Consider the following 24,101-nt stretch of genomic DNA (forward strand, 5'->3'; position numbering starts at 1 on the left):
GACAACTAAGTCTCATAGATATGAATTAAAACTACGGCACTGTGGATAGCCTGATTGTTGGGGGATCCGAAATAAAACCTCAGATGGTAAATCCAAAAGGTAATATTTTTGTCCAACAGTCGGCAATGGAAGCAGCATACACCGAGATCAAATCCACACACAAAAAACCCAGCAACTAAACGCCTTCACAATAAGTGCCAATAAATCTTATTGACTTTGAAGACAATTTCATCAAACATTTACAGGTAAGACCTTTAAATGACAATCACAATTTACTGGTAGAATATTGTACAAGAAAAGCAAGTTGTTTTCAAGCAGGTCAGTTAACTCACAAACTTTGTGAGTGGCAAAAAATTACTTCTGACTCAAAAGTCTTACAGACAGTTTATGGGGAAGAAATTGAATTTGAATCTGTGCCCCCACCAAATAGGTGTGCCAAAAGAAATCAAATTTTCATTAGAGGAACAACTTGTTGTTGATCTGGAAATTGAAAAAACTTTCACACATAAATATTGTAATCCAATGTAGACATGAATCAAATGAATTCAATTAACCTATATTTTTGAGAACAAAGACAGATGGGCATATATTCCGTGTAATGCTAAACCTGAAAGGCTTATGTTAATATGTTATATACAAACATTTCAAAATGGAATCTGTCCAGGATGCAATAAGTCTTATGAAACCAGATTGTTGTATGGCATCAGTAGACCTGAAAAATGCTTACTATTCAGTAGTTCATGTGTGAGAAAAGCATCAGAAGTACTTAAAATTTGCTTGGAAAGGACCCTTACACAAAGTCACTTGCTTCCCAAACGGGTTGGAATTAGCCCCTAGAAAATTTACAAAATCAATGAAACCAATATTCTCAACCTTTAGGGAAAAGGAGCATGCTTCATCATCATATATTGATGATTCATTTTGATAAGGGATACCTACAAATCATGTGCAAAGAATGTTGTAGGAATAAAGTGAATGGTTTGAACCCGGGAGTATCGTTACATGTTTGTAAATGTAGATCGTCTAGGTTGGTATAGTCCTGATCAGGGGCGTAACTAGACTTGAAGTAATAGGGGGGGGGGAGGTGGAGCAAATTTGCCCTGCAAAAGGGCGTTGGCCACAAAAACCCTTAAGTTATTATGGCTAGCAAATTATAATCATTTCTATTATTGAATGCGTGGTTTATTAGTAAACCTTGTTGAAGACTAGGTTTCTAACACATACATTATTACCCAACCTGTTTTTGAAATACAAACCTTAACCGCTTCGGACATAACAGTAAAACAATGTATATTTGTTCTCATAATAAGAGTGTTAAGTGAGAATCATCTCAACGCACTCTTAAGGTGTTGCTTTTTACTTAAATTTTATTCTGAATTTACGGTTTTTTCTGGCTGCCCAAGATTTTAGTACTACATCAAGATGAATTGTATCCGTTAAATTCTTCTCAGTTGAGAGGACAATGAGTTCTTCCAGCCTTTCCCTTTTCATTGTTGAGCGCAAATAGCTCTTGACAATTTTCAATTTGCTGAATGATCTTTCAATATCAGCCACACTTACTGGAGCAGTGAACAGAAGTTTGTAGCATTTATAAACGTTTAGGAAAATTTCTTTAGTTTTTGAAAGCAGTGTTTCCGGCGTCGTGAACTGTCTTACATTCTTCTTCTGTCTCATTTACAAAGTTAACAAGTTCTGCATACAGTGACATACAATCTACTGTAATTGATAGAGAAAAAAGTTTGGTGACCTTTTCAAATTGTTAAAAATTTGGTTTAGTCAGTGGAGGCTGAAGAATAACAGCTCAGGGTTTTATTTTTTGCAAACAACTTTTTATGTTATTTCTATATTCTCTGATGATGGAATCGAGGACCTCAACCATGCATTTTTGATAGTTAGTTTTTAGTGAAATAATTGCCAAAGTCTCGGGGTTGTAATCCAAACGTCTGCTTGATCTTTTATTACTCTTTCTAGCAAACTCTTCCTCGGGATTGGAGCCTAGAGTCTTCGCAAACTCAACACTCGCATCTATCTGATCATTCAATTCGGATTCAGTGTTCCGTATTCTTTCCAGTGATCTAACAGTTTCATCAATCAGATGAAGACCATCAAAGATATTGAGCTCTGGCTTCTGCATCTGTACAGTCAGGATCTTGGTATTTCTCATGAAAAACTTCACGAACATAACTGCAAAAACAAACTCAAATTTGACCATTTTCTTACAAAGCGAGGTTGCTTTGGTTCTGGTTAATAAGTTGTTGTCAATTTTTGCTATGTCCGCTAAGGATTTCGTATGGCTTCAAAAGATCTCCATACCGCTTCAATTGATTCACTTCTATACACCTATCTCATCTTTGAGAGATTGCGCAATTAAGAGCATTTTCAATTTTTTCCATATGTTCTTGCAACATAGAATCTCGTTTACAACTTCTGCTGAAAAAAACATACAGATCTTCAAGAAAGCTTTACATCTCAACAAATGTAGAGGCCTTTGAGCAATGCTCATTGAAAGTGTTTGATCTAAAAACATAAAATTGAAAAATTATTCAACGCGGAGACTAGTCTTAAAAATACTTAAAAAGATATAGTTAATGCCTAAGTAATTTGTACGGTAATGTTTAATACTGTGCATTTGACACATACCTATGGCCTTTACATGGGATGTATGGAATGTTGCATCCAACCATTTCCTGCAAATGTTGTTGAACTTCATTAAAAGTCCCAGACATTGAAGCTGTGTAGTCGTAAGACTGATACACTAATCCATCGTGACAAATAGGTAATCGTGATTTAAGGGAATCAAGAATCTCTTTTGCTAGGCCTTCACCTGTTTTTTCCTTGTTCCTTTCATCTCCAGTCTCTCGTTTAGCACGTTGTTTTCGTCAACGTAGTGCACTGCCACTACGAAGCGGTCCGTATTTGAAGTGTCAGGAGACGTGTCGGCCATGACTTAGTATATTTCAGATGAAACGATATCTTTTACGATCCGATTCCTTACATCTTCAGTCAAAAGGCTAATAAACTCATTTTTTGAAATAGGTGATAGGTATTTTACTGAAAAAGGTTTCATGTTCTTGTCTGACAGCCATGACTGAAGTCTGGGTTATGCCTGGCAACAAGATTTGTTATTCGGATAAAGTTTCCCTCGTGCTATTCAATATGCCCTCTGAAAGCTAGCTGTTGTCGTGCTATTGTTCTTGCGATGTCTAAAAGTATATTGATGGCTTCTTGGTTTCGCAAATTGTTCTCTTCTTCTTGTATTCTTACTTCTCTTAACTTCTTTTCCAACATTACATTGACGTTTTTCATATTGCAGGCAAAATGTGCTAAATCACTCAAAGCAATTTTGTGGGATTCAGAAGAGAAATTCTTCTTTCCTTTTTTATCTTTACCTACGCTTTTCATCTTATCCCATGATCGAACTCCAGTAACCCAGGCATCTGAAGCTTTCTTTCTTCCTGGTCCACTTTGAAAAAGAGCACAAAAAAACAGGATACATAGTCCACCTTTATACTGTACTTTAAATGGGGATATTCTTTGTACCAAATTGACGAAAACATACGTTGTTTGCGTTGCGCAATGTTACTGTTCTCAGGGTAACGATTGAGCTTTGGTTGGTATGGGCCATTCTCAATTATTTTTTCTTCTGAAGATTAGTGAACAGTTTTGGACGGTCGGAAATATTTCCTGGCATACATTGTGTACTGCTAATGCTACTTTAAGGTTTTCCTGCAAGGTAGCATTTTAACAAACAGTATTTAACGTTAGAAAACGATACATTGCCTGAAGATTGCTTTGGCATGAAGCCCCGACTCCCCGAGTAGCAACATTTTAAGAAATGTAATTTATTAAATAAAATATATATATATATATCTAAAATAGACAATATCTGTAATTTCTTCGGAGTTTCAAGCAGAAGGGTGATCTTCAGGCAACTGACAGATTTTTTATTATTCACTGTATATACAATTCGTTAGAAGGTGTTAAATTAAAAACGGCATGCACTAAAAAGTTCAGAGCGTTTATTTAAAATTTTATTTTTTTGTCCTTTTAGGATTAGTAGTCTTTTTTCAAAACAAACATGGCAGGTTTTTCGGTTTTTGTTCGGAGGTGGAAGTTGTTTGATGAAGAACAAATCAGACTAAAAACATCACATATTAATTCACAATGACAATACACAATTGACACACATACACAATTGACTCTAAAGATGACTATTGCTAAGGTTGTCGAAACGTCAGTCAACAATAACGAAAACAGTCCTTCTCAGGACTATACCAACCTGGACGATCTACATTTACAAACATGTAATGTTATAGGAGCTGTTCTGATGGTAGACAACCTCAATTTTGTGCCACATCCTAAAAAATCTGTCTTTATACCAACACAAACTTTAGTATTGGCTTCTTTAAACTTGACTATTTCCATTACTCCAGAAAAATCTAGAAAGCTCAAGGTAGCGGTCAGTTGGCATATTGGATGCAACACGCCCATAATTGGATAGGTAGCCCAGGTTTTTGGCCCCATTATATCAACATTCTCGTGGGCAATGCATAGACCCATACATTTCCGTCTCACAGAAAGTGAGAAAGCTCAAGCTCTTAATATCAATAAAGGAAATTTTGATACTAATATGAATTTATCCACTAATGCCAATCTGACCTTCAGTGGTGGATCACCAATGATGATACAGTTTATTATCTAATCTACAGACCTGAACCACATATGACTATGTCAACAGATGCCTCAAAGAGAGGCTGTGGGTGTGCTATAGACAATAAAAAGCTCGAGGGATTTGGACCATAAAGGAGTGTAGGCAGCATATAAATTACTTAGAATTACTAGCTGTGTAACTTGTTGTTAAGGCATATCAATGCATAGTCAAACATAAGCACATACGAGTTATGGTATATAACACTACAGTGCAGGTCACTCTTAATAAAATGGATACCAGCTTTTTCCCAACTCTAAATAGTCTCATAAAAACTATATGGGACTGGTGCATTGCAAATGATGTGTGGCTCGCAGTAGCCCGTATACCTGGTAAGAATATCATACAAGCTGATTATGGATGTAGAAAGCTTAGACATCATACTGAGTGGTGCTTACTGCTTAAACAAGAAAGTTTTCTTCAATGCTCGTAAAATCCTTAAAACAGGGCCAAATGCTTTACACTGATCAATTAAAGAATCAAGCCTTATATGTTATATAGGGCTGACTAGGAATCAATAGCTGTTAATGCATTCCATCGCTCATGGGCTAGTCTTAAATTTTATGCAATTCCACTTTTTTGTTAAATCAGTCAAGTGCTGAAAAATATTAAGAAAGAGGAAGCGGAAGGGCTGATTGTACTACCAAATTGGTCAAAACTGTCATCGTGGCCAGTAGCAATGAAAATGTTGATACAGGCACCAATAATCCTCCCTAACAAACAAGCGACGATGCTCCTCCCCAGCAACCCATTGAAAAAGTACCCTCTTCAAGGAACACTGGTCTTACGCATGTGCCACTTATCAGGGAAAAGTTCAAAAACAGAGGCTGCTTATCAAAAGAAGCTTCTGAAATCCTGGATGCTGCATAGAGACAAAGTACAAACAAACAATACCGAGGATATTTAAAGAAATAGAGGGAATTTTGTAACAAACAGAACATTGACCCCCTTCGGTCTACTGTATAGGAGTTATCAATTTTCTTGCAGAGCTCTTCGAAAACAGGCTTGGATACAGTGGTATGAATTCGGCAAGAAGTGCGTTATCATCTATAGTTACCTTCGGGACACACTCTTTGGTATGTAGATTTATTAAAGGAGTTTTTCTAGCCGACCTTCTTTTCTTAAGCACCATGAAATTTGGGATGTGAAATTATTTCTGGATTTTCAATCACCTGAGAACTTAACACTCAAAATGCTGGCGTTTAAACTGATAATGATGCTTGCTATGACTTCGGCACTGAGATGTCAAACGCTGAAAGCTTTGTCAATTGAGAATATGTCTTGTGATGGTGACCAATTTGTGCTTCAATTTAACATATTTTTGAAAAGTCTAGACCTGGAAAACATTTAGCACACTTAGTGGTAAGACCTTACTATCGGAACGCGAAGTTATGTCCTTTTAAACTCCTCCAGACCTACATTGAGATAACCATTAGTGTAAGGGGGGAGGCCAGGCAGCTGTTGATGAGTTATCAAAATGTCATGCCTTGTCATGAAGTTAGCACGGATACAATATCAAGATGTTCGAAAAATACGTGAAAATTGGCTGGAATAGGCGACTTCTCAGGTTACAGCTCGAAATCAGCGTCATCCTCTGCTGCAAGAAAAGCTGTTATTCCAATTGACTGTATTCTTGAGTTGCGATTCAGCCCTGTTGATGGTCTGATACAAAAGAATATTTTATCAGTGTTATTGTTGGCACCAGCCGACGTGGGCGAGCCACATTGTTTGGTAAATCTCAAGAGAACAGTTGCAAATCAAGAATACTAGAAGCCGTAAAGTGGTCTAATGCCAAAACAAACAGAAATATTATAATAAGCATTTACGCTCCGAAATCAGTTTCAGTAATCTGTTGTTGGCATCATCAGTGAGCTAAATTTATGGTTTGTTATTGACTCATTGGTTATTAAACTATCCATGTGGTCACATATAGCTCGTGATTACAACGCTTTAAATTCTCATATGACTCCTTAGTGACTTAGTTCAATGACGAAATAAAATTTAAAAATCAAACGAGACTTACCTGTAAGTTGGAGTTTGATTTTAATTTTCGTGTCTCTTTAAATATGGCTGTAGGAAGGACACGCCAGTGCATGTCTAAGACAATACATCACCAGTGTTTTATACCCAAGATTTTACAAATTAGAGCTAGTTATGCCAGAAAAAATTGGCTTGAAAGGGAACCTATTTCATTCATTTTTAATGGCAGGCAAAACAAAGAAATAAAGAGGCAACAAACGTCATTTGGCAATGCGGTAAAGCGGCTCATATCTGCGTCCTGGACATTCGAGGATATTCATCAAATATGCAAGTGCTGTTTCATATTTATTTATCTAAGGAGACATTATTTTGTATTATTGAGTTGTGGCCACTGATTTATTTCATCTCGGATCACCAACGTTTTTGTTTACTTCATTATAACTTGTGATAATGCATGCTGCAAAAATATTGTCGAACACGATTGACAAGGTTTCGATACCAAGTGCATACATACTTTTCACTTTTTCTTCATGCAAGAGGTAGACGTTGTAAAATCTTTTGCCAAATAAAGCAGTCAATTTCGATGTATCTCAGCAAAAACTTATGTCTGTTCATACATTTTCTGGCATTAGCTGATATCTCAATGCAGTAATAAAGATACGTAGTCGCTTAAGAAAAGCTATCAATGCATTTACTGCATTTAAGTAAAACTATCAATGCATTTACTGCATTTAAATAAAACTATCAATGCATTTACTGCATTTAAGTAAAGCTATCAATGCATAAGAAATTTATTGGGAGGCCCAATAAATCACTTATATTGTATAAACAAACGATAATTCTCCCCAATCTATCGTAACATACCGTGTGCCGCCAACTTTGTATTAATTGATTGTATATATATATATAGGGCACATTGCAATACAACTTGTAAAGTACGCTGGCTGCGCTTGCGCAGTTTGAGCGCCTTCGATTGTGAAGAGAGTCTCATCAAGAGACGTTTACCGCTTTCGCTTTATGCAAAGCTCAACTTTATAGCTTTCAGCGCTCTGGTGACTCTAAAACAATCCATACAATGTTTAAAGGCTGATTTCCATTCAGTGCAAATTGTCGCGCGATCGACTTTTTGAGATCACTTTCCTTTGAATTGTGTGCAGCAGTGTGAAACTGTTCCAGTCGAGAGCTTACAATAGAAAAGAAAGTTATCGGAAAAAGTCAATCGCGTGACAATTTGGACTGAATGGAAATCAGCCTTAACCGCACATCCTGTGTCCCAAGTGCAGGAGTCACCATTTACTATGGTGATAGCCGGGTTACGCTGGCTGGCACAAAACAATTCAATAGAGTGCCTCTACTGTATATTCACTATACTGTGCCTAAGTGCAGGAGTCCCCATTTAACTATGGTGAAAGCCGGGAGGGCACATTGTTATACACTTTGTACATATAAACACATCTAGGAAGTTTATATGTGATGATCCTCCGTATAAAGCAGTTCTCGATGCCCGACAGCAGAGCGTAAACATATGTAGTGATGTTGAAAAAATCACAAAAACTACAGATTCATCCCGATAAGCCTCTTTCGTGATTGCCCACTCTTGTAGGATTTGTTCAGTTTTGTCTTTTTACTATGGCAAAGATGTCATCGACTGATGTCTGTATTACATGTTTGTAAATGTAGATCGTCCAGGTTGGTATAGTCAGGAGAAGGACTGTTTCTGTTGTTGTTCACTGACGTTTCGACAAACTTAGCGGTAGTCATCTTCAGAGTCAAATGAGGAGTAAACGTTAGGTTAACTGTATTTGTTATCTGGTTCTTACGTCATTGTATTCTATGTACAGGAAATGTGTATTGTCATTGTGAATTAGTGTAAAGTGAAATATTTTTATTTTTAGTTGTGATGTGTGATTTAGGTGTGATGTTTTTATTTGTAATGTTTGGGTGTCAATTGTGTAGTGTCATTGTGAATTAGTGTGAAGTTTAATGTTTTTAGTTGATCGTTTGTTTGTATTGTGAATAAGTCGTTTGTAAGGTGACGGTAATTGCTATGATCTGTTCAGGGGGGTTTGTTCCAAGTTGGTATAACAACTTTCTAATGTAAGCCGTTGTCTATAGTCTGTGCTGTAAGTAATGCATTTTTCCGAGTCCCAGTCAATGTTGTGCTTTGTGATTCGGTGATGTTCGGCAATGTGATTAGTTTTGTCTTGTTTCTTAGTAGCTCGTTTGTGTTCAGTAAGTCTTATGTTTAACTTCCTGCCAGTTTCCCCGATATAGGAGGCGTGGCAGTCGGATCAGTTTATTTTGTAAACTGCACCTTGTCGTTCGGTTGGTTGCTCTTAGTTCTTTATGTTTGTTAGTACTTGCCGTAACTTTGTGATTGGTTTATATGCGGCACGTATGTTGTATGGTCGTAAGATACGCGAGATAGTATCAGACGTACCTTTGATGTAAGGCATCGTTTCTGTTGTCACTAAGTTGTTTGTTTCGTTGGGTTCGTTGGGTTTGTAAGTGTTGCGTTTGATAAAGTCAGAGTTATAGTTGTTTTTGTCGAAAACACGTTTGAGATAGTTGTTTTCGTTGTGTAGAACGTCCAGTGAATCACATATGATTTGTGCACGTCTTGTTAATGTTCTGATTGTGGTGGCTTTGTGTCATGTAGGGCTGTAAGATGATTGGTCTAGTAGTCGGTCAGTATGTGTTGGCTTGCGATAAGCTGTTGTTCCTAGTTTTTGATTGTCATGTTTTACCAAACAGTCGAGAAAAGGAAGAGTTTCGTTTTCTTCGACATCTTTCATAAATTGTTTGTGGCTGTTCTGTTTGTTGATGTGAGTATGGAAGTCATCAATCTTGTCTGCATGTAGTGCTGTGGTCGTGTCATCAACGTAGCGAACCATAAACGTAGTGAATGTTTGTAAGTTGTGAGCACCCAATCCTCTATAGATTGCATTACAATTTCAGCAACTACAACAAGAACGGGTGAGTCCATTGCTGTTCCATGTAGTTGTTTGTAGTGTGTACCTTTGTACTGGAAGTAAGTCATTTCCTGTACACACAATGCAATGACGTAAGAGCTAGATAACAAATACAGCTAACCTGAAGTTTACTCCTCATTTGACTCTGAAGATGACTACCGCTAAGGTTGTCCAAACGTCAGTCAACAACAACAAAAACAGTCCTTCTCAGGACTATAACAATCTGGACGATCTACATTTACAAAACATGTAACGATACTCTCGGATTCAAACCATTTACTTTAATATGATGTTTGTATTGTTGGTGACTGATTGTGTTTTGAGGTGTTGCGTGACAGCTTCTGCGAAGAAAGTGGATAGTAGTGCTTCCATTGGTGCGCCTGAAATTTGTCTGTACTATGAGGTTTGGAAGGAGAATTCAGTTGAGAGACAAAGGTTAAGTAAGGCTAGGATGTCATTTTTGACTAGCTATGTTGAAGCTTGCCAAGTTTTGTCGTTTGTGAGTAGTTCGTTTGTATTTTGTTTGGCTATGTCATAACACGAATTTTAAAAATTAAACAAAGCTTACCCGTAAGGTGAAGTTTGATTTGAATTCTACGAGTTATTGGTCAGGAACAAAGAAGTCACGTGAGATAGAGCGTGGGAAATCAAAGCATTCAGTTTTTAAAGGACTTTTGTTGTGAGTGAACACAACTCATACAATAATAATAGGGAGGGATGCATAGCTTCAATACATGTCGCATGGTTGGGAATATGACTTCTTTGTTCCTGACCAATGACTCGTAGAATTCTAATCAAACTTCACCTTACAGGTAAGCCTTGTTTAATTTTTAAATTCTACTTCATCATTGGTCAGTTCACAAAGAAGTCACGTAAGACTTTAAAGCAATGTGACCAGGGATATACCGGGCAAAAAGCGAAGTTTAAATATAAATATCAAAGCTACTCCTTTACTAATAAAAAACGGACGCCATTGTTACTATTTCTCGATGTTCTTGTAGCTTATGTTGGTAGATTCGTAAGCGGCTGTGGGCATCTGATATGAGGACGTTTAACATATGGCGGCCGTTTGATTGTGCGATTTGTTGAGCGTAATTTGTTTTTAATGGTGGTTGTTAGTTGATGCTGTTTGGTAGAATTCATTATTGTTTACATTTGTGGAGGAAGTTTAGCTGTTGTTTTGTTAATGTTGATGTTGTTTGTAGTTTTTTAGTCCTTTTTCTTTAGTTGTGAACAAACGACAAAACTTGGAAAGCATTAACATAATTAGACAAAAATGACATCCTAGCCTTTGCCTCCCACAGAATTCTCCTTCCAAAACTCATACTACAGACAAATTTCAGGCACACCAATGGGGTCTTACCATCTAATCATATTAATCCACCCGCTAATCCAATTAGACGCTCTAAACGCCTACAACTTAAAAACAATTGTAAATAATTTCCTATATAAATCTGATGAGGGCTCGAAGCACCAACTCGAAAGATTAATAAAATAATTTTATAAGAATCCGGAGAAACTTGTATTGTTACATTGTAATACACTTTATATATATATAAACCGTTTATCCTATGAATAATTGATTGTGACCAGGGATATACCAGGTGGGAAGCGAATTCTTGATATAAATATTAAAGCCCAGCAAAGTGCTTTTAAAAGAGCCTTTCAATACAAAAATAACGTATAAAAAGAAATATTTATTTAGAAGCGTAGCGTTTCGTCTTGACTCTCAAGACATCATCAGACAGTATCAAATTACTAGTATAGAGGGATGTATTTCTAATAGCTATTTACATAATAATAAATTACATGGTGGGATGAAAACGTGAAAGTAAATATGGCATAAGATGGTATGACGTGGGATGAGTAGAAATCACGAAAGAAACAAAAAACACACACAATCATAAATTATACAGACATGAGGACGGACGAAATTAGATTAAAGCAGCTGAAGGACAATGGAATTTCCTTGGACGTTAAGAGATGGTTTCATTTTGTTGATTAAGAGACTTTCGTGAGTAAAAACTTCTTGCGAGTCTGAGCATGAAGAAAGTATTTTAAAATCCTCGAAGGTGGTGGTGTGTCCTGTGGATTTATAGTGTAAAAGTATGGAGGAATGACAGGGATGTTTAGAAGGTTTACCAGTCAAAGGGGTGATGCCTAAATGCTCTGAAATTCGAGTGTGGATATATATATAATAGCTATTTACATAATATTAAATTACATGGTGGGATGAAAACGTGTTAGTAAATATTGGATAAGATAATATAACGTGGGCTAAGTAGAAACACGAAAGAAACAAAAAACAAACAAAACACACACAATCACAAAGTATACAGACATGAGGACGGACGAAATTAGATTAAAGAAAATATAGGACAATGGAGTTTCCTTGGACGTTAAGAGATGGTTTCATTTTGTTGATTAAGAGGCTTTCGTGAATAAGAAGTTCTTGTGAGTTTGAGCATTAAAATTCTCGAAGGTGGCTGTATGTCCTGTGGATTTATAGTGTGATAGTATAGAGGAATGACAGGGATGTTTAGAAGGTTTACCAGTGAAAGGGGTAATGCCCAAATGCTCTGAAATTGGAGTGTGTAGGTGGCGGGTGGTTTGACCCACGTACGATGTGGAGCAGCATCGACACTTAAAAGAATACACAAAATTTGATTTCAGAGTTTTGGGCACTTGGCCCTTAAAAGGAAACAGGCTGGAGAGGCGTTTGGTGGATCGAAAGAAGAATCGTATTTCACAGTGTGGGAAAGCAGCGCGGCAAAGGCGATTGATTTGTGTGCGGATTTGCGATGAGTGTAAGCCAGTAAATGGCTGAAATACAGTATTTTCTTCGGTACGGTATGTTGGAGTCCGATCTCAAACTTCCTGGACTACTATGTAAATTCTGATTAATTATTCCATGTGCTTCTCTTCCGCTACTCTGTAAGATGGCGTGTATTAAACTGCTGTTGTATTGATTCCGTGTAATTATCCTCCATCATGTCAAGGGACGCACCGTCAACACGGTATGAATTAATTGATTATGTATATATAATCAATTAATACAAAGTTGGCGGTGCACGGTCTGTTACGATGAAATGGGAGAGTTATCGTTTGTTTATACAATTTAAATGATTTATTGCGCTGCCTATGCTTATTGCAGGCACTTTACTTTCATATACACAAATGAGGACATGTGATTAATTTTGTACTACTTATTGGTTTGAGCTTGTTTCTCTGCGCGAAACTAATAAGTAGTTTCATTTGCACCTGTTAACATAGCTAAAGGACAAAGTTTTGCAAAAAGAATCATTAAGTGGAAAACAGGCTTATTTTATCAATAATCAGTGATTTTGGAATTTAATCAGTTTCGCTTCCTCTTTTCGTTGACTTTCAAAAACACTAGCAGTTACCTGCGACAATGTTAAAACAATTTGTACGTTCTTGATGCTTTCTTCTGACACACGAATTATGCGCTCAGCCTTTAATGACGTTAGTCTCTTTCTGCCTGGTTCCAAAATATTTAAAGGGTTTGCCTGAGTACCTTTACGTTGAGTATCAAAACTTTGTAGAAATTTCATTTTTATTGGTGTAAGCGGTGGTCGTAATGCTGTTTTCATTTCTTTATAGATACACGAAGCTCACATAATCATAAAATTGATTTGCAAAGCGCAAATTTTGCTTCATGACATCATTAATTTGATAGATTTGATATTTGACGTGTAACTTTCACGCAATTTAATTGAGATTTTTATGATCCCGATATTTATCTTCTTTACTTATATTGTTCTGAATACCGAAATATTCCACTGAATATAGTCGAAAATAGTTCAACATCAATATCCACCCATAATGTAACATCGTCAGGAAACCTAACAAAAACTTACAAACTAATAACATGAGACAACTCGAAACAATCAACTGTTGCAGCTGCATTATTTAAAAGGAGCCGTAATTTTAACGATTTATTACCTATGCATAGACGAATTAAAGATTTCTTATATGGATTAACATGTTTGTATTTTGAGATTCGCTTGTCCAAAGTTGGGGTGCTCGTGCTATGCGGTAGGAATTTCATCTTGGATGAAAGAATTATGAATAGATTCATGCAAGTTTCGTACATCTGCATTGAAATCATCAAAAACGGCAGGCTCACCCGAAGAAGAAAATTTGACTCATGTTTACTCCCTAGTATTTATCAGTGTGTTCACGACAAAGCCTATGTACAGCAAATACAAGGAAATTGGGCATTAATTAGTTGGAGAAATACTTTCCTGTAATAAGGGAGGATGAAATGAGAAATCTTGTTTTATTTAAGTGGAAGCACTGATGCTTCGTCAGCTATTGTTCAAATCATAATGCCATTGATAATAAAAATTGAGTTTTTAATAAATAAAAAGTCTTGAAATATTTTGCATTGGGAGTTCACTCAGTGTTTTCTTGGGATTTTTCAATATTATAGCTGGCAACGCAGGTAATTATTGACTGTGTATGTTTTAATTCAATCTGCTAACGTCCTGTTTATTTTATTTCAAGAAAGCATTTTCTAAGTTGTCATTTAATTATAATATGAACGACACATCAGCTGTAGATTTCCGTAAATAATCCCATTATCTTCAAACAAAGGTGATATAAGTACGCTGAACGTTTTGTCTTCAAAAAATATTTTAAGGAATAATTTATTTCTCTTTGTGTTTCAGTTTGTTGTACTATATTTGTTCACTAGCACCTTGTACATCTTTTAATCTTCATCACGAATTTTGACAATTCAACAGTTTCAACTTATGACTACAAACAAGTCAATGCGAATATTAACATGAGGAGTAAAGGCTAAATGCTTTGCAATTACATTTTCTTAACATATTTCATGTTATGATATCATTCCTTCTATTGCTCTCATTTTGATTACATAGGATGAATGGCTTCTAATAATAACTTAAGAATTGCTGTCAAAAATCTGTATCGTCAGGTAAATATGGTTTTGCTTACTAAATTGTGTTGTAAATGGAAATACTTTTGTCATTGCGCAATTCACAATAGTTTTTCCTTTCAAGAATTTTTTTGTGTCCTAAAATCATATTAAGATATTGCAAGACTTTGTAAATGAACATATGACCATATGCTACTATTTTTTGAGTCAATGTCTTTCGGTTTAACATGCAAAACATTTGCAACCTACGTATCAATAGTCAATCCATCAATACAGAACACTGGTCAATAAACAGGTCTGATAATTTTTTGTTGTGTTTTGCAAGATGTTGCCTATACTATTATATTTTATGAGAAAAGTTGAAATTTGTCTGTCTGTAAAGCAAATGGAAGTTTGAACAGTCAATTGAGTTTGAACAGTCAGTTAATTTATCATTTGAATCATTCAAGTGCTTAACTCAATTAAAAATAAGCCCACTATGCCTATTATGTGGTAATTTCACTATTTAAGTGAGATGTTTAAACTTATTTTATACTCTATAATTGTTGAATTATGAGGCTTACATTATTTGAAATTACCATTGTTGTATATTTAATGAAAATACTCACTGTAATAAGTCACTAATTTCATTGGTATAAACTAAGTAAAATTCTGAGCAATATCACTGAGAAGATCAATGGAAATCCTTAATAAATCAGTTAAACATCAATATTGTATATAATATTCATTAATTTTGTCACCCAACATTGTGGGCTATTTGGTTGAGATGTAACTGTGCTACATTAGGTCTGCATAGTAGTTGTAAAACTTATTTGCATGACAGAGTATCAAATGTGATTCCAGTTTTGGGACAACACATCCTGATAGATACAGAAGTTAAGGTCTTATATTCTGGGACTGATGTACTTTGTGTTAGGCAGTGCTTTAAAGCAGTCTAGATCAGGAGTTAGTTGAATAAGAGTGGGGTTGAAATCCCATCCTTAAAGTTAATAGTTTTTAACTAGCTATAATATGGAGATTACTATTACCTGTCCCTAATGATCTTGCAAAAACTATTTTTCAAAAAAATTTTTTCTATTAAAGCTAACACTGAAACAAAAAATAGCCGTTGGAAAACAGTCGATTGCCATTGAAAATTCTATAATGTAGCCATTTGTAGCAAAAACAATGGGAGTTCGCGGTCAGCTCCTGTATAAATGTTCAAGTGTCTTTCATAAATACGCAATAAACGAAGGTTCGTATTTACTCAAAAACTCCAATCTCTCTTTTCCCTCCTCATTTTTGACTTACTCAATAAATTATGGATACTGAGTACAATAACTTGTCCCAATAGACATTGTGCATTATGACTTTCAAATCCAATAAGTGCTCGGATAAACTCTATTAAATATTTGTAGTGCACATAGACGGGTTATGACAAAATGCGGAAGCGCAATGCGGATCCAGAATGCGGAACGGAATGGGGATAAAACGCGGAATTGTGGATAAAACGCAGAATTGGGGATAAAACGCGGAATTGGGGATAAAACGCGGAATTGAGGATGAAACGCGGAATTGGAGATAAAACGCGGAATAAAATTAGCGAATATTGATGAGTTATTTTCATTATTTATTCTTTTTGTGAACATTAATAAAAATTATAAAATTTAGTAAATTTTTCATTAGTAAAAATTATAAAACTAGCATACAGAATAAGTAATTTAGCATGTGCATATATAAGGCTTCAACAACCAACTTAACTCTTAACTTGACTTTTCACAAGAATAAGAACGTCGTATTTTCATATGAAAAAAGGTATTTACAAATGATTTCTGTAGCTTTATAATAGTGCTGACATTATTTTTTCTGAAACGATATTCATGCTCGTCGACATATTTGCTTTGGTAATGAAGAGTGATTCAAACTTTGATGACAAATATCATTGTCTCAGTTGATAAAAAGTTATAACAAAAATGATTGGCGTATGTGCTTTAAATGAAGATAGCTTTGTTGTTTCATGTATCTGTGCAAACGATTGCAAACGTAGGTACTAAAATAGTGAGTGCACTTTGTAGATACTAAATCCTAAACGCCGAAGAAATTGTAAATGCTCTTGCCCAAGGTGTTGTAAAATATTTGTCGGCATTGTCGTAACTTGGGGCATAAAATAGGTTGTTTCATCCTGACACAATCTAAGTTTGCATGGGAATATACGTTTCCTATTTTACTTCTTACTTCTCCAGTAAGAGCATTGCAATAATTTCTTTGCATTCTGGATATTATCGTAAGATCGTGAGGAGGGACTGGCTATATTACCTCCTAGCTTTAATGACTGAGAACAACCAAAGCAAACGCGAACTAAGGGCGGGCAGAACTGCAAGAGACTATAATGGTAAAACCTTTATCATTTGATGATGTGGGATTGATAGCAAAATGTTGTTGAGACTCTGGAAAAACTGTTCTAAGGTTGACTAAAGATTGAGGTGGTGGTTCAGACTATAAGGTAACTGATTACTGAGGCTTTAGTTATAAGTGCGTTACATCATTTTAACGGAATTTAGTGCAGAAGTGCGAATTGGATGGGAGGGAAAAGTCGTAATCAAACATCTATCTATAACAACTACAAAATACTTTACTCCAACACAAACTGAATTAGAAAACGACTTTTACTAATTAAAGCATGCCAACCAGAACTTAAATAATGGGCTTAAAGCCAGCATAGAACTGTCACTACACTTCCGTTTTAATGATGTAAAAATTGTCTTGTTTCCCTCTCAAATCTGGAGTTAAGCCTGGGCCACTATCGTGTATATTGACGAAAACGAAAACGAAACGAAAATTCGTGCACGAAATGCATGCCAGACACGACGAAAAATTACAAGGATGCTTGCAAAGCCAAAACTTTTTTGGGCAATAAGCAAGCGGCATTTTTGAAGGATTAGAAAAAAGGGCGATCTCTAAAAGAAAAAGATTACTTCTTCTTAAGAAAAAGTAACTGCTTTAAAGTTGAAAACAAGCAAGAGCAAACGTCGATACTGGATCTATCCAATTAATAAACGACGTGATTGTCTTGGACTATTTAACAACTTCATTAAAGAATTACGAGAGCCGAACAATGAAAATAGACACCAAGGTATATGAAGGCCCCAAGTGGACCAGAAGAATGGAAAGAAATTGCTAAAGGGTAAGTGCTTCACGTGTGGAATGTTAATTTAGTTAATTTGGTAAGCCAGTGGCCCTCCAAAAATCTAACTAATTACATTCAAACTATGCTATATAAAATAAAATATGACATGGGTATATAATTTGTGTACACTATAGTTTTGAAAGGTGGAATGCTCCAAATTGTATTGGAAGCATCGATGGGAAGCATGTATCTATCCAGAAGCCAAAACACAGTGGATCAGAATTTCACAACTATGAGCAAAGGGAAAGCATAGTTCTCTTAGCTGTTTGTGATGCAAACTACAAATTCACCTTGGTAGATATCGGTCAAGCTGGTAGTCAGAGTGATGGTGGCACATTTGAAGCTTCAGAATTTGGAAAAGCTTTTTTATTAGGTATGTCATTCCAAGTATTGTGCTTTTACATTATGTTTCTTTGAATAATAAGAAGAGATAAACGTCAAATAATATCATTTTGCTAACTTAAGATTTGTGTTATTAAATGAAGATGAATGGTTCTAGTAAAATTGGAAATTCATTCCAATTTATTGGCACACCAATCTTGCACTGGCAAGCTTGCATAAAATATTAACATGTTTTCATCTTTTCTAGGACAGATAAATCTTCCAACACCGGTCTGTCTACCTAATGACACTGGGAAACCCATGCCATTTGTTTTAGTTGGAGATGAAGCATTTCCACTAAAGCCTAACTTGTTACGACCATATCCTGGCAAGCAACGTGTTTGCAATGCTAAACGGATTTTCAATTATCGTTTGTCTCGTGCACGCCGGGTTATTGAAAACTCATTTGATAGGTATCACAAATCACAGTTATTTTTATACGATTGAATGAATTTACTTCAAAAATTAAATTATGGTGTACTCTATTGATAAATTTTAAGTATCCTTGCTCAGCGATGGCGGTTATTGTTCAGAACAATAATTGTTGAACCCTAAAAGGCAGCATTAGTTGAAGCAATATGTGTTTTGCACAACATGTTATGAACTGTTAGTGATCCATCTTATACACCTCCAGGATTTGCAGATTCCATAGCTCCGGATGGGCATCTGTGCAATGGATTCTGGCGAAGGCAATCCAATGCAGAGCTTGAAAGTGCTGTAAGGCTGACAGGCAGAAATTCGACAGCTGAAGCAATTTCTGTACGTCAGCACTTTACTGAGTATTTTGTTAGTGAGCATGGTTCAGTTGAGTGGCAATGGGCTTACATAGATCAACGCTGAACACTTTTCCTTGTAATGAATTTTTGTCAAAATAAACTTGAACCTTTAAAAACCATCTTTTTTTGTTTGTGTCTTAACACATTGATGAATTATTATATATATATATTTTAAAGAATCACTAACGACAGATGGTTAAGATAAATCAGTTGAAGAATAATCACTTTGTTCATTATTGTTTGAAGGTTGAGCAATGCTGGTGGGCAGGAAGTTTTGTTGCATTGTTTGGGGCAAAATTTGAAAAAAAGTTGACTGCGATGAAAAAGGATTAGAGTAGCTTGGTTCTCTAGGAGTAAAATACTCAGCATTGAACACTGCAGCTTCAGTTTCTCTCTTGGGAATGCTCATTTGATAGTGGGATTGCTTCCTTAATCGGGTTGCAATCCCCATACAGAAAAAATGGGCATCATCTTCGTCATGATTCAATTGCTGGTCAATGGACTTAAGCATCTCATCATAATCCATGGAGCTTTTCCTCTTGCATGCTTTCTTGGTTTTTCGTGCAAGTGTTGGAGATGTTGAAGTTGGTGTTGTTACTGATGGTGACGGTGAAGATATGGGTGAGGATGAACTGGGTGAGTTTACAAGAGATGATGATGTAGATGGTTCGTTTGATGACTGAGCTGATGTAATCGCAGGAAAAGTTATTGGAATATTTAATACATAAAAATTATTGACTGGAGAAGGCGCATTTGTTCGTCTATGTAGATTAGATGACGTGCTATAGTTAACAAATTAAATAAACTTTCATGTATAATTAAAAAATTGAAATGATATTAAACAAATAGCAAATCATCTTTTTTTGTTAAAATCCAAATACCAATCAAAGTGTCGCCACCATTTTCAATTCGGTGATTTTCCAGATCGTACTGCCTTTTGTACTGCATGAATGAATCACGCAGATTAGCCCACTTTTTCATGATAGTGTCAACTGTAAAATGTTTAAAAAATAATGGAAATACATGATTTGATATAAAACGTGTGTCGGCGGACTATCAATAATACTCACTATCCCACGCCAAGTCCGTAATTTTATTAAATTCATTCAAAACATCTTGCCAGTGATTTCTTTTCTTGTTCCTCGAGTCTTTATAATCCGGGTGACTTTTATCATACAAAGTTGTTTTTTCTCGCATCAGATTTATCAAAACCTCTTGCCACTCCGCCATGTTTGAGTACAAAGTCTGATATTATTAGGCAATAGTAAAGGCTGAAACACACTGGGCAGTCGCTTCAGTCGCTTGAACGCTAGAAACACACATGCAGCGACCATCGCGACTTTTACCGTGGCGTCTATTGAAAATGGCGGTGATTTTAGTTTGTTACAAACACAGATATCACTTAAACTTTTTATTTTGGCCTTTATTATAGCTACGAATATATGAATATTTACTCAGTACAAACTACTATGTTGAGAAAAGAGAACAAGCCAGTTAAAACACGCCAATATGATCATAGTCCATTACGCGTATATTGTGGGTAATCTTATTCTGTGCATTTAGGTTGTGCATTAGGGTTCCAGTTTGTAGCTCCTATTGTCCCTATTTGATAAGTCATATAAAAACTGAAAGATTCCAGTGTGAATTCACTATATATTGCCTTCGTTTTCCAAGGTATATTTCTTATGATGCTTATGACAGGAAATATGATATGCATTTAGGAAGTTAAAATGTATCTATTGGCCAATCAGTGTAAGGAGACTGAAGCGACCAATGTCAAAAGTTCAACATGTTGAACTTTCAAAGCGACTAGCTGACGCGACTATGCTACTAGCTTAGTAACCACGCAAAGCGGTAGTTTTAGACGCGCGACGAAAGGCGGTTTTCCATTACGGTCGCTTCGCCCGCGCGGGCGAAATCTGTTTTTGAGAGCGTTGGCTCCCGCTGGATTTTATTTCCATTATTTTCGCCAGAGATGGCGGTAAATTTGAGCAAAACATGGCGTATCTGAATAATCGACGACGACGTTTTCTGCTAATTCTTTTAAGGCGAAGATTAAGAAAACAAAAATACAAGAAAAGATTTTGGGTAAGGAGTATATTACAAAAAAGGAAAGAAAAAGGAGAATACCATACTCTAGTTCAAGAAGCTATGTTATATGACAAAGAATTTTTTTTCGTTTGTTTCATATGACTCCTTTCAAGTTTGAAGAATTACTGACCTTAGTTGCACCAAAAATAACACGCTGGCATGCAAGAAGAGAAGCTATTGGACCTGCAGAAAGGCTTTGCGTCACTTTAAGATATTTGGTCACAGGAGACACCTTTAGAACTATTGCAGCAAGTTACCGTTTAAGTGATACTGTTGTGGGACGAATTATAAGGGAGACTTGTAAAGCTTTGTGGAATGTTATGGCAGAAAATGTTTTTTTATCTGTTCCGAGTTCGTCTAAAGAATGGCTAGATATAAGTCAAGACTTTGAGAGAAGGTGGAATTTCCCGAACTGCATCGGAGCGATTGACGGTAAGCATATCATTATCCAGTGTCCTTCACGAGCAGGATCTATGTTTTTTAACTACAAGAAGTTCCACAGTGTTGTCCTGATGGCAGTTGTGAATGCAAAATTTCAATTTACGATAGTTGATGTAGGCGACTATGGACGTCTAAGTGACGGTAGCGTTTTTTCAAGTAGCCAACTTGGTATTGCTATGGAACAGAACAAATTAAACCTTCCACCCCCAAGACTGCTACCTTGGACCAATATTAGTGTACCATATGTGTTTGTTGGAGACGATGCTTTCCCTTTTAAAAATTATTTAATGAAACCCTATCCTAGGGGAGAGATCCAGATCCCCGAGAGAATTGCAAATTACAGATTCTCCCGTGCAAGAAGAATTGTAGAAAATGCCTTTGGCATTGCCACCTCACGATTCAGACTTTTCAGACGAGCAATTACGGCAGATGTTGACGTTGCAGTGCAAGCTACAAAGGCAGTTGTGGCTCTTCATAACTACCTTATGGCTGACAGGTGTATTCTAAGTAATCCATATTGTCCATCTGACTTTATTGACCGTGACTGCAATGGTTCACTTAGACTAGGTGGGTGGAGAAGGGAGAATGTCAATAATGGCGGAATTCAGGATGTAACACATCTTGGATCCAATAACTATTCAATACAATCAAAAAATATCAGAGACTGTTTTAGAAATTATTTCAACTCAACAATAGGTTCTGTGCCATGGCAAGACATGATTGTAACATCACGACCCTGTGCGTTTGACAGACTTGTATTAGATGAAACAGTGGATTGACATACACTCTTAATGGTTAATTCAGCATTAATCAAAACACAATATTCCTTTTTGTAATAAATATACTTTTGTCTTCAAACAACATATCAACATATTTCACAATAAAATTTGAAAGAAATATCAATATAAAATAAACATGAGCAATTGCGAAAAATGCATGCAAGAGTTCTAATGTTCATCATCAAATTCATACTTAATAAGAATGTTTTGAAATTCAACCCTTGCCATTCGGTTTCTCTTAGGAGGCAATTTATCTAAAATATCCACAATTGGTTTGAACTGCGCACTTTAGTCTTTTGTGTTGACACATCTTCTGACTTCGTTAAAGCATTAACCAACAACAAGTCAATCTTTTCTTGCCGATCAAAATGTTTCTTTGATCGCTCATAAGGCTGCTTTTTGTCACACTGATCTACATCCAGTTTCCGTTTACAAAATTCTTTTGGGCTGTCATATTTGTATGTTGTGAACCTTACTGATTTCTGTGCAGCAGATTCAGTTTTTTGTTTGTGCATCTGATTGTTTGGAATATTCATTGGGGTTACGTTTATGTTGCTTTCTGTTTCACGATTGGAAACAAAATCACGTAAAAAAAAGCAATTTTTCGAAGAATTTGCATGTGGGTATCTTTGTAGCACCCGCCCCAGACTTTTGTCCATCACTTATCTTTTTTAAGCAACGCATCATGCCATCGCGTAGGTTTTTCCACCTTCCTTTGACCATTCCAAAATACAAAAAACTTAGACAACATTTTTTGCTCTGTAAATTCAAAGATGATGGCTTTTGCTTTAATATTTCAAGTCATACCCATCTCAAAATTACGTACAAAAATTCAATTCTAGATTTTTTCCTCAACAACACTATAATTTCATCTGATTAAACTGTAAACACAGTACTGAGTACACTTAGTAGAACAGTATATAACATGCCTGCAAAATTATTTCACTTCTCAGAAGAAAACAATAAAATAATTCACAATTCCTGACACTGAGAACATTTTAATAAAAAATATCTATTGAAAACAAATGTTTACTAGTCTCAGTTAGCAGATAAAATCTGACATAGCTGTTCATAGCTATAAAATTGTTCAGCGTTTATAAAGAATTTTTTCGTCTATTTCAAGTATAACAACAATCTGAGCAAAAGGTAGTACAAACCTAGTGACACAATTAACATAATCAATCAACAAAACTTACTATTTCGGTTCAAACGAGAAGCAATTTCACCCCAAGCCTGCGATTTTTCGCAATATCTTTGTAATCACGTAACGATGTATTCCAGAGAATTCCGTTGTTTCTGACCTCTTCAATCAAAATTTCATCTATACTATCGTCATCTTCAACGTTTTCTGGTAATACAACATGAAAGTGACTCAAGTTTTCGTCTTGATTCACTTGCTGCATAATCCCATCCTCCATAGCCGCCATGTTGTTTTTGCTGTTCGCCGCATGGTTCGCGATGAAAGTCGATGTGATTTCGACTCGTCAGCTTGTCCGTCAGCGTTCAGGCGAACGCTGGGCGAACGATGCAAATACGGAGAGAGAACTTTAATACGCATGCGCTTATTCAAAAAACTGCACGCGCGGGCGAAGCGACCGTAATGTGTTTCAGCCTTAAGCCTGGGCCACACTATCGTCTATATTGACGAAAACGAAAATGAAACGAAATGCATGCCAGACACGACGAAAAATTACAAGGATGCTTGCAAAGCCAAAACTTTTTTGGGCAATAAGCAAGCGGCATTTTTGACGGATTAGAAAAAAGGGCGATCTCTAAAAGAAAAAGTTACTGCTTTTAAAGTTGAAAACAAGCAACAGCAAACGTCGATACTGGATTCATCCAATTAATAAACGACGTGATCGTCTTGGACTATTTAACAACTTGAT

General features: G+C 36.1%; 2 protein-coding genes across 3 annotated transcripts; both read left to right on the top strand.

The window, feature by feature from the left end:
* The first annotated feature begins 13,668 nt into the window (after positions 1-13,668).
* Positions 13,669-19,023, top strand: LOC124433671 (protein ALP1-like). 2 transcript variants are annotated; one of them, XM_046983447.1, is made up of 6 exons: positions 13,669-14,125; positions 14,565-14,620; positions 15,979-17,744; positions 17,882-18,120; positions 18,337-18,541; positions 18,763-19,023. In XM_046983447.1, the coding sequence occupies exons 3-6, from the start codon at positions 17,698-17,700 to the stop codon at positions 18,836-18,838; spliced, it is 567 nt and encodes a 188-aa protein (XP_046839403.1). In that variant the 5' UTR covers positions 13,669-14,125; positions 14,565-14,620; positions 15,979-17,697; the 3' UTR covers positions 18,839-19,023. The 2 variants fall into 2 exon arrangements, with proteins under 2 accessions (XP_046839403.1, XP_046839404.1); XM_046983448.1 differs by lacking the exons at positions 13,669-14,125; positions 14,565-14,620 and adding an exon at positions 14,628-15,815.
* Positions 19,024-21,093: 2,070 nt separating this feature from the next.
* On the top strand, positions 21,094-22,215 carry LOC124435119 (protein ALP1-like). The gene has a single exon (XM_046985067.1). The coding sequence runs from the start codon at positions 21,094-21,096 to the stop codon at positions 22,213-22,215; it is 1,122 nt and encodes a 373-aa protein (XP_046841023.1).
* The last annotated feature ends 1,886 nt before the right edge of the window (positions 22,216-24,101 follow it).

Source organism: Xenia sp. Carnegie-2017, unplaced genomic scaffold (assembly GCF_021976095.1).
Source record: "Xenia sp. Carnegie-2017 unplaced genomic scaffold, XeniaSp_v1 HiC_scaffold_14, whole genome shotgun sequence".
NCBI classification, from domain to species: Eukaryota; Metazoa; Cnidaria; class Anthozoa; order Malacalcyonacea; family Xeniidae; genus Xenia; species Xenia sp. Carnegie-2017.

Coding starts and splice junctions, on each gene's coding strand:
- LOC124433671 (XM_046983447.1), top strand. CDS start 17,698: ATGAAGGCCCCAAGTGGACCAGAAGAATGGAAAGAAATTGCTAAAGG. Junction 17,745..17,881: donor TGGAAAGAAATTGCTAAAGG/GTAAGTGCTTCA, acceptor TGTACACTATAG/TTTTGAAAGGTGGAATGCTC. Junction 18,542..18,762: donor ATTGAAAACTCATTTGATAG/GTATCACAAATC, acceptor ATACACCTCCAG/GATTTGCAGATTCCATAGCT.
- LOC124435119 (XM_046985067.1), top strand. CDS start 21,094: ATGACTCCTTTCAAGTTTGAAGAATTACTGACCTTAGTTGCACCAAAA.